The sequence below is a fragment of the Cynocephalus volans genome, chromosome 1 (assembly GCF_027409185.1).
Source record: "Cynocephalus volans isolate mCynVol1 chromosome 1, mCynVol1.pri, whole genome shotgun sequence".
Taxonomy (NCBI): domain Eukaryota; kingdom Metazoa; phylum Chordata; class Mammalia; order Dermoptera; family Cynocephalidae; genus Cynocephalus; species Cynocephalus volans.
In genome coordinates, this window is record NC_084460.1 from 293,815,677 (window position 1) to 293,826,161 (window position 10,485).

The 10,485-nt window shown below is 60.4% G+C and overlaps 1 protein-coding gene across 1 annotated transcript; it reads left to right on the top strand.

The window, feature by feature from the left end:
• The first annotated feature begins 3,348 nt into the window (after positions 1-3,348).
• On the top strand, positions 3,349-8,133 carry PTMA (prothymosin alpha). The gene is made up of 5 exons (XM_063112676.1): positions 3,349-3,560; positions 6,185-6,256; positions 6,481-6,574; positions 7,028-7,101; positions 7,401-8,133. The coding sequence occupies exons 1-5, from the start codon at positions 3,516-3,518 to the stop codon at positions 7,446-7,448; spliced, it is 333 nt and encodes a 110-aa protein (XP_062968746.1). The 5' UTR covers positions 3,349-3,515; the 3' UTR covers positions 7,449-8,133.
• Positions 8,134-10,485: the final 2,352 nt, after the last annotated feature.

Consider the following 10,485-nt stretch of genomic DNA (forward strand, 5'->3'; position numbering starts at 1 on the left):
GCTAGGCAGGGAGAGGCCTGTGGGCCAGCTGGAGAGTTAGAGGCCACCCATAGGTGCCCCCATGAAGATTTCCTAAAAAGAAAACATGCCTGGAGGCCACTGGGGGTCCCTGGCTTAGAGCAGCTCTAACTTAAGTCCAGTGCACCTCAGGCTGTTAACAGACGGGGGTCAGGAAATGTGGCTTACCGGGTCACAGCAGATTGTCTTGGGGGGTTTGAAAGGCAAGGCCACTGAAGTGCCTGACCTCCTGTGTAACAGCAAAGGGCATAAGTTGCATCAACACAACAGAGTGGAAGTGACGGGACAGGAAGAACAGCCCATTCAGAAACAGAAATAGAGGTAGGAATGACCTAGTCGCTGAAAGAACAAAGCTCTTCAAGCCTAAATGACTCCACCATTTATAAGCTGTCAGATACCATACACCTATGGCTAGGGGAGGTCCAAGGAGACGACTTCTGCTCCAGGGCTCATCTAACAATGCAAATTCCACCAGTCTAGCATAGAAAAGCCCCAGCTCCCTCACTGGGGAGCTTGGTTACTCCAAGTCCCTTGCTATAATCCTTTTGTCTGCTTTTTTGATTTGTTAAAAGGGGCGGTGGGGGGTGGGGGGTGGGGGTTTGAGATACCATTTTAGAGTTGAGCCTGTAAATGTGCTGATTTTCGTTTGGTTTTGACCTATGAAAACATCAATTTTATATGGTTCAGCCCCATAATTATCCTACACACCTTGTAAGAATAAATGAAAATGCTTGAAGATTGCTCAGCAGGTGCTCAGCAAGTGTTTGGTGAATGAGAGTGCTAGGTCTGGAACCAGGTGGGCAGGAGCCTTCTTTGCCCACTTCTAGCAAAGCCAGCTGCAAGGGAACGAGGTCAGGCAAAGCAGATCTTCGAGGGAAATTCACATTAACCCAGCTCCTCCCGGTTGTTTAACCTTCCCCCACACAGTGGCCAGAATCCAGAACAGTCGTATCCACGTCCAGGTTTCAGCTGTGGGCACAGAGGCGACTGCCCAAGGCCACCATCCATACTGAGAGGTAGACTCGAACGCTTAGACTGGCACAGGCCAAGCTCTCGCTGCATCCGGGTTTTGTGGAATGAACACTCCCCTCGAGGGTAACTGGAGCTGATGCACGCGGCGCAGGGAGAAGGCTCTACCTCCCCGTTTACGTTGACGCTTAATCTTCCATCTCTCTGAGCATGTGGCACAAAGGAGGGGGTCGCGGCGGCTGCGGCCGAGGAGCCCTTCCTCCCCGTCTGTGGGGGCAGCCCCGCGTCCGCGCCGCAGTCAAGGAGGGGGCTCGAACAAAGAGTTGGGACGCGCGGTCCTCGGGGTCAACACTGCGACAGTCCCTAGGACTGGCGCGCGCCCACCCTGGGGAAGAGTCCCACCTCCAGCCATTGGGGAGCCTTGGTGCAGGGCGGAAACCCGGCGGGCGTCCCCTCCAACGCCAGGAACCCGGGACAGGAGGGCTCTGCTGGTGCTCCCGCACTACCCGGCACCTGCCCCACGTTCCTGCAGGCCAAAGGGCTCGGAGTGTGGGCTTCTCACTCAAGGAAAACCCGCTCGGGAAAGCCCAACAGGCCAGCGGCCGGACTGGCACACGTGAACCGGAATGCAGGCTCGACGCACGCGGGACGAGGGAGCGCGAGGGGGCGACCCAGGTGGCGCTCCGGCACTGCGCGCCCCTCCCCCCGCTGGGCGAGGGCGGGATAGTTACGCTCAGCCACGGGGGCCTCGCGGTGCGGAGGGCGACCCAGTGTCTCTCATCGCCCCGACTCTGCCCACTCCAAGTTGTCCCGCACTTGGCATTCGTCTGCCTTTGCGAGCCCAGACTCCGGGTTTTCCCCATTCCCGGTTCAGCGGCCCCCAGAGACAGACGGCAGGACCCGCCAATGGCAGGGCGCAAAGCGTCAACTTCGTGTTCGCCCGCCACCCTCGGCCAGTGCGCGCTCGCTTCCCCGCAGTCCCGCCTTCCGTGTCGGGCGCCCCCTCTCGGCAACGCAGGGACGAACCCTGTCTGTCGCCATCTTGTGTGTGGCACGGGTAGTTTTTCCGAATATCTTTCCACCTCTTCTAGTCTTTCCTCCCACACAGCGGATTTCTTAGTCCGACAGCCAAGTGCGGTGGCGACAAGGAGGCTGCAGCCCACGGTTTTCAAGCCGTCTGTGTGGGCTGGGTCGCCACGTCACGCCACGCTTGCCAAGTGCAGCGCCATGTTGAGTGTGGCGTCCTGATGGTTCCCTTTTCGGGGCTCCGCATGGCTCCCTAAATGGCTCCCCCAGTTCCAAGGAGTCCCCAAGGACTAGCCCAGCTGACCTAAGGGGCGATTATTTCCCCCAATAACTCTGCAGTGTTCATGTGCCCAACGCAGTCCCGAAGCGGGGCGGGAGAGGGGTGGACCCCACGGCCCGGCGGGGCCCTGGAAGGCGGCCGCCCCGAGGCTGCCGCGACGGCAATGACCGCTGGGGTAGACGCTGACCAGGGAGAGCCCTGGAGGGCGGGGACCGCTATGTTCTGCAGGCGCGCAGGCTGTCCCGCTCGAGGGCAAGCGCCCGCCCCGGGCATCGAGTTCCCTCGATGCACGAATCCCCGAGTGTGTGTGCTTGGCATGGTGCCTGCTCGTCGGCTGGCTCGGGTACTGCTGATGGGCGACAGGGTCACTTCCTCGCGGACTCGGGGGGCCCGACACCGGGAAGGTGGAGGGAGGACGCAGGAGAGGGACGGGACGGCCTAGGTACGCGGGTCTCGGCCTCGCGACCTCGTCGTGGGATAATGTCCATTCGAACTAGAACAATTCTTGGTCGAAGGTGCCCAGGCGCGCGGCCGGGTATCTCCTCCCGCACGGCGCAGGGCACCGCCCGGGGCGAGCGCGGCTCAGCACCCGCCTTCCCCTCCCCCTCTCTGGCAGCCGTCGTGCGCGCCCGCCGCCGCCTCCTCTCCCCCCTCCTTCCGAGCGGCTACGGGGAGGGGCAGGGCTGGGGGCTGGGGGCTGGGCGGGCTGGGCGGGCTGCTTTGCCGCGCTTTGGCTTTCTGCGTCAGCAGTCCCGGCAAAACAGCGGCGGGAGCGCGCGCCGCGAGCGTGCCCGTGCACTCTTCCCCTGCGGCCTCGGAGCCGCGGAGACCCGGCACACTGAGGCCCTGACTGACAGTACTGTCCGCGACTGCGCAGCGCCGGGCTCGCCGAGGCACTGCCGCTTTAAGCACGCTTGTCCATTGTTCGGAAACGAGCCAATGAGCGGGCGCCCGCTCCCTGGGCTCAGCCAATAGCACTCGCGCAAGGGAAGCCGAGCTCCGCCCACTAATCTATATTAAAGGTTCTGGCGCCGCGTGAGTCCCCCACTGGCTGCTCTGAAAAGCCATCTTTGCATTGTTCCCGGCTCCGGCTCTGCGCTCGCCGCAACCTCCTCCGCCGCGCACCTCATCCGTCGCCGCGGACTCCGGCAGCTCTATCGCCAGAGTTCCCGAACTCTCGCTTTTTTCCGTCCGTTGCATCGGATCACCGGCGTGCCCCACCATGTCAGACGCGGCCGTGGACACCAGCTCCGAGATCACCACCAAGGTGAGGCTGGATGCCTCCCGCCCCCTCGGGGTCCGCGCGCCGCCGCCGCAGTAGCAGTGTTTGGCGCGCGGCGGCTGGGCTGCTCCGAGTCCCCCGTGAGTCCCCTCCGCGGGGAAGCCGCCTGTACCCAGCGCGGTGCCTCCAGGCAGCCCACTCTTTGTGTGTGCGGGGGAGGGGGTGAGAAGCGCCGTGGGGAGATGTGGTGCCCGTCGGGGAGTGGGCCCGGCGCCCTCGGGGACTGGAGGGGCCGGTCCGGGGCCTTAGAAACTTGTTTGTCACTCGTCCGGGCGTCCGCGGGAGGAGAGGGGCCGAGCTGGGGTCGCCGGCCCGCCGGGCGCACGGAAATAAACTTTGAAACTCGAGCGCGTTGGGAGTCGGAAGTGCCGGGGGAGCGGGCCGGCGACGGGAAGTAGCGGCGAGCGTCCGCCGGCCCGGGGCTCTTTGTTCGGCGCCCGGCCGCCGGGTTTCGCGCCCTGCGGCGGTTCCGAAGTGGTTTATCGGGACGAATCCCTGATAAGGCAGATGGGGCGGCGGGCCGGCCGGCCGCGACGTCGATTGTCCCCGCGGAGGTGTGAAGGGCTTCTGCTCCAAGGACGCCCTCCGGGGGAGTGCGCTGGGAGCGGCCGCCCAGGTTCAGTAATTCGCCCGCGGTGCCGGGCTTGGCTGAGGCGGCGGCGAGCCCACGCGCCGGAGGGGGAGGAAACGGAAAGTGAGGCCGCGGCACGCCGGGAGACGAGGGGCGCCCCCCGCGGCTACCCGGTAGCGCCGAGTGCGCCGCCGCTCAGGGAGCGACGCGGGCCAACATCGCGGCCGTGGCTTGGCTGGTCGGTGGTGGGGCCGGGGCTGGGTGGGGTTGGGGGCCGGCGTCCGCTGGGGGATTCACTGCCCTCGGGGCTGAGGTCTTGCGCGGCGGCTGTGGCTCCTGCTCTCCGCGCCGCACCGGCCCCGCCGCCTGCCCTGGGGAGCGTCTCCGCCCTCGGCGGGAGCGCGGCTCCTTCACACGGACCGGCTGGCTTTTTTTCCACCTTTCGGCCCTGGTCCGCGCTTTCTTGTGTCTCTGAGGGGACCAACGCGAGTCACCTTGGCGTCTCCTTAACCCTCGTGCCCTCGCGTCACCTCTGGTTCTCCCAGGGGCGACTCCCCTGGCAGAGCGGAGCTCGAGACCCGGATCTCCGCAGGGGCTGTCGGCGGCCCCTACTGGGCCCAGCCCGGGAACCGCTTTGGGGAGGAGAATCGGCCTTCCCCCAGCGCGGGGCCTCTGCGTTCGCTTTTCTCCAAGGTGATTTCCCGAGAGGGGCAATGAATAGCCCCGTTGGAGGGCGCCCCCGACCGTCTAGGGCCGCGGGACTGAAAACAGCCTTGCTAACTTCGGAGCGGCCTCCCGCGGGACTTCGCCCGCCAAACGCAGAGACGCAGGTCAAGCCTGCCGTGGTGGCGACAGGGGGCGTCGAGAAGCCGACAGGCCGGCGCGCACCTCGCGCGCTTGGCAGGGCGAGCGCCACCCGCGGGCTCCAGCTCTCCAGGGCAGAGGCGCAATCGGCCGCCCCGGGCCACGTGCTCCGTGCGCGCGGTGCGTGCCGAGGCCCGCGCGCAAAGCCCGCCGGGCGGGGGCTGCGCGCCTGCGCGCCGCGACCTCCCCGCCCCCACCGCTCCCTGGGGCTTCGGCCGCCAGGGGGCGGGAGCGGGCGGCGCCGGGGTTCGCGGGGGCCGGGCGGAATGGAGGGAACCGGCCGACAGGTGCTCCGGGCTCGTGCGCCGGACGGCGGCCGAGCGGCTCCCTGCGCCCCTGCCACTGGACGCCTGTTTGTGTTGGTGGCGGGCTCCGCCGCGCCAGGAAAAATTTACAGGGAGCCCAAGGCTGCGCTGCCCTTTCGAACCCGGGCGGAGTCCGTCCCCCAGGTGCGGTCTGGCGGACACAGCCGGCGCGCGGACCGGCGGGAGGCAAATGTGCACCGTTGTCCGCCGCGATGGAAACTGGCCGCCCCGGGCCTAGGGCGTGTCCCCTGAGCCCGCGCCCATTTCTAGGCGGCAACGGCCTGCGGTCTCCTGGGACGGCTGTCCAGGACATGGGGGTCTGTTTGTGCGTTTGGGTTTCTTCAGGGACCTGAGCTTGCCTGGGTTGCCGGCGGCTTGGAACCGGAGCCGGGCTGTGAGGACTGTCCCCTCCCAGGCCGGTCCACCCACGGGAGCTCTCCCGCAGCGGCAGGCCCCGCCCTCGCGCACCTTGTTTATTTATGGCACATACCTGCTTCCTTCCAAGAAGGGCTTGCGAGGGGCGGAGCTCCCTCCAGTTGGAAACAAGTGTGCGATGGGCGTGTGTGAGAGGGAGTGTTCCCGTGCTGCCCGCCCGGCCCGACGGGTTTGAGTCGGTGGCTCCTTTCCTAAGAAGCATGAAGAGGGCATCGGGCCCTCTTAAGTGTGCCTTTAAGGATTGGGAAATTATAGGACATCTGGCCACGGGTGCTCGGATCTCCTGCGGCCCCTCCTTTCACCGTCCCGTTCCCTGTAAAGTGCGACTCATAACTTTGGGCATACAGGTCGGTCCTACATACCAGTAGTTCTTAGTGCCTTTGCCTGCCCTGGGTTGTTCAGAAGACTTACTGGTTTTCTCCTGCCTTTGGAAGGATTTAAAGGAGAAGAAGGAAGTTGTGGAGGAGGCGGAGAACGGAAGAGACGCCCCTGCTAATGGGAACGCTGTGAGTGTCTGCCTTGTTCACGACCCCTGATAGCTCCAACCCCAAGAAGTTTTGTTTACTCTCATTTTGAGCTTGGCCAAGGGTGGGAAAGGAGGCAGAGACCTTGGGCAGTTACCGTGCCAAGGTTTCCCCTTGGAGCCTCAGGGGCTGTCTGTGGATGAGACGGGTCTTTTACGGGGGATGGGGCCAGCTAATTAATGCCTGGTATGTTTTCTGTCGAGAAGAATGAGGAAAATGGGGAGCAGGAGGCTGACAATGAGGTAGACGAAGAAGAAGAGGAAGGTGGCGAGGAGGAGGAGGAGGAGGAAGAAGGCGATGGTGAGTAGTGAGTAGCCTTGTCTGGCAGAAGGGGGAGGAATTGAGCTTCTGGGGTGGACCATGATACCTGGGTGCCAGTGGCTCCCGTGCACCTGGGCTGGTACCTGTGGTGTTGGCCTTGCCTTGTTTTATTTAGGCTCCTGACCTGGGGCTGTGCCATGCACCCACTCACACTCATTCACATACTGTTTCATTCCTGTCTCTGGACAGTGCCCTTCATGCAGCTTAGAAGGCCACTCATTGCTGTCTCTTGGTCTGGCCTCTCAGGGTGCAGCAACTTGGGTCCTCTCTGAAAACAAGTCCCTGCATGGTTGGGGGTGGGTGTGACCTGTCCATTTTGTCAGGCAGCAGAGAGGTCCGAGACATTTTGCCCTGACAGAGGGGTCACTGGGAGATTCCCTGGGGGGACACAGTAGGCGGGTGGAATGGTTTACCTGTTTCTTGGTTCTCCAGGTGAGGAAGAGGATGGAGATGAAGATGAGGAGGCTGAGGGAGCTACGGGCAAACGGGCAGCTGAGGATGATGAGGTGGGTTGGGGTTTGGGGACATCTGAGGTACCCCTCCTGTCTCTAGGCAGAGTTGTACCTGAGCAGCTACTAAAGCTGGAGAGAATGATTCTGACTTTGTAGTTGGGGACAGTGGGACAGTGTGTGGTCCTGAGTGAGTCCCTCCTGAACTTCAAGCAGGAGCTGGTCACAGGTTCAATATCTTTAGAGGGCTTTGGGGTTGCCAGTACCCGGGCCCTGCTCTGCCAGCAGGAACTGAGGCAGTGGGCTGGGCAGGGCCTGTGGGGTTGGAGGGGCCTTGACAGTCTTTCTCTGTCCAGGATGATGATGTTGATACTAAGAAGCAGAAGACTGATGAGGATGACTAGACAGCAAAAAAGGAAAATGAAAAGTTAAATTTAAAAAAAAAAAGGCCGCCGTGACCTATTCACCCTCCACTTCCCGTCTCAGAATCTAAACGTGGTCACCTTCGAGTAGAGAGGCCCGCCCGCCCACCACGGGCACGCCACCCGCAGATGACACACGCTCTCCACCACCAACCAAACCACAATGAGAATTTGCAACAGGGGAGGAAAAAAGAACCAAAACTTCCAAGGCCCTGCTTTTTTTCTTAAAAGTACTTTAAAAGGAAAATTTGTTTGTATTTTTTATTTACATTTTATATTTTTGTACATAATGTAGGGGTCAGCCATTTTTGATGATCTCGGATGACCAAACCAGCCTTCGGAGCGTTCTCTGTCCTACTTCTGACTTTACTTGTGGTGTGACCATGTTCATTATAATCTCAAAGGAGAAAAAAAACCTTGTAAAAAAAGCAAAAACAACAACAAAAAAACAATCTTATTCCGAGCATTCCAGTAACTTTTTTTTGTGTATGTACTTAGCTGTACTATAAGTAGTTGGTTTGTATGAGATGGTTAAAAAGGCCAAAGATAAAAGGTTTCTTTTTTTCCTTTTTTTTTTTGTCTATGAAGTTGCTGTTTATTTTTTTTTGGCCTGTTTGATGTATGTGTGAAACAATGTTGTCCAACAATAAAACCGGAATTTTATTTTGCTGAGTTGTTCTAACAAAGCTGTCTCAAGTCTGGTTTTTCTGTTTCAGTTTCTTCAGACCTCCTGGGGAGGAGGGGAGGATCTTAAGCTCACATCCAGCTGTCTTTACTGGGGACACTGGGTCGAAGAGTCCATTTCTGGAGTGGATGGATGTGACCCTTAGGTGCATGGTCTGGTGGGTGGTCAGGGACTAAAGGGTACAGTGGCTGTTAGGGTGGGAAGAGGGAACACCGCAGCCATAGCCTGGGCCATAGGGCCTTAGAGGTACAAGAGGGAAGGGGGTGGCTGCTGGATCAGTCCCTTCCTACTGATTGTACCAAGAACCCTTCACTGGATGCCAAATGTGGGCTCTGGTACCCTGGAAGGAGATGTCCGCAGCCCTGGATGCCCAAACAGGTGATACGTGTGGCTGCCATCCTACGGGGTGGTGTTGGCACGGGCCAAGTGTGAACTTAAAGCTAAGATGTGGGGGCCGGCCTGTGGCTCGCTCGGGAGAATGTGGTGCTGCTAACACCAAGGCCACAGGTTCGGATCCCATATAGGGATGGTCGGTTCGCTCACTGGCTGAGCGTGGTGCTGACAACACCAAGCCAAGGGTTAAGATCCCCTTACCGGTCATCTTTAAAAAAAAAGCTAAGATGCGGCCTCCAGCTGTGGCCTTTCCTGTATGGGTCACACCCGTTTGCTTCAGCCCCCTGGTGGTGGTGCCTGGTACCTGCCGGCCCCTTAGGACTCAGGAACCTTTATTTTCCAGTCACTGATGCAACCTGTCCCTCATTTCCAAGCCCTGGTCTCCAGGAGAAAGTCAAGTCCCTTGGTTAGTTGGGCACAGTTGATGATACTGGGCTATTTTGGCTTTCGGACAGCAGCTGTGAGCAGTGAGTCAAGTAACTGTAGGAAGTGCTACCTCCAGCTCAAGCTTCAGGGAGAGGTGACATTAGAGCCCACCACGAGTCTGCCCGTGGATGAGCCCCCTGCAAGCGTCTGTGGTGGAGCCCTTGAATGGAGGTCATTGTCCCCATTCTTAAAGGGGGTGCTGGAACAGGCCTCTGGTTTTGAGGGTAAGCCCCGGTTCTCAGCAGCTCCCTGGAGCCTGATCATCCTGCAAGACTGCAGCCGCCCCTTCAGAGGGTGGTGGGCCCAGGGCATGGAGAGGCTGTGCTTGAGACCTACTACCTACTCAACAGTGAGAACAGGGCCATGTGGATCCCAGGGATATATTCCTGCTCATGAGGAACAGGGGGCAGCTCAAAATGGTGGTGGGGGGCGGGGTGTTGCTGGCCCCACCTCAGGAGGGACACCTTCAACCTGGAGTGTCCGTGACAATCTGTCCTGCAGGCAGGGGCAGTTGTGGGAGAGGAGGGGGTGGGGACTGAGAAACCATGTATGTCCAGGTACCTCCCTGCCTACTCACCCCTGCCCCCCAACACTGGCCACTAGGGGTCTGGCCTGGGGGGGGGGGACGGTGGGCACACACTATCACAGAGCCCCTGGGATCCCAGCCCCTCCTGATGGAGGAGACACCTGAATTACCTTACCTATCCTCCCTCTTCCCGACGCCCACCCTCCGTTCCTCTATCTCAGGCCCTACCATTTGCACTAAGGAGTGATCTGTCTTCAAGATTCTTACGTTTGGGGAACACGGGCAAGCACTAAGAGCCAAGACATTGAGCTATGACTCCTTAATGATCATCTACTATCGTGGACAGACAGTGCCATGGACAAGGCCGCTCCCAGCACAGGGATGCAGGCCAGACAGGCAGGGAAGGCTTCCCTGGGGAGGTGGCTTTTAAGCTGAGACAGGAGGATGGACAGGGAGGTGAGGAAAAAGTTGGGGGGCGAGGGAGCAGGGCCTAGGCAGGTTTCTTGGTGCTGAGAGTGTTGAGGGTGTGCACGTGAGGCAGGGGCCGGGACAGGCACAGTCTGTGGGGCCAGGTTTCCAGGTAGGATTTGGGGAAGCCATAGAGGAGTTTAAGCAGGAAAACACCCTGGGGAGTACTGAAGTAAAATGCACAGAGACCAGGGCTGGGGTTAAGGGGAGGTGCTGGGAGAAAGAGAAATGGGCACATTCAAGGCAGAGCAAGAGAGACATGTCTCCCAGCCCTGCCCCCTGCAGCACACCATCTACTGCATGCCTGGTCCGTTCCATACCTTCTCCCCCACCTTTGTGGCGCACACCAGATGCCAGAGTTCTGAGGGTCTCACCCTTCACTGTGACTGGAACTTAGCCATCCTGACTGGGCCAGTACCCCCAGACAGCTACCCCCAGGATCAGAGACAGATTGAGGCTTTGTTAGGAGTTACCCTCTGACCCGTGTGCCCACCCCACACCCCCTTCAGAGGCTGGGCCTC

Excerpts from the sequence above, each read along its gene's own strand:
- PTMA (XM_063112676.1), top strand. The coding sequence starts at position 3,516 with ATGTCAGACGCGGCCGTGGACACCAGCTCCGAGATCACCACCAAG. Across the intron at positions 6,257-6,480 it reads CCCCTGCTAATGGGAACGCT|AATGAGGAAAATGGGGAGCA; the intron begins GTGAGTGTCTGC and ends TCTGTCGAGAAG. Across the intron at positions 7,102-7,400 it reads GGGCAGCTGAGGATGATGAG|GATGATGATGTTGATACTAA; the intron begins GTGGGTTGGGGT and ends TTCTCTGTCCAG.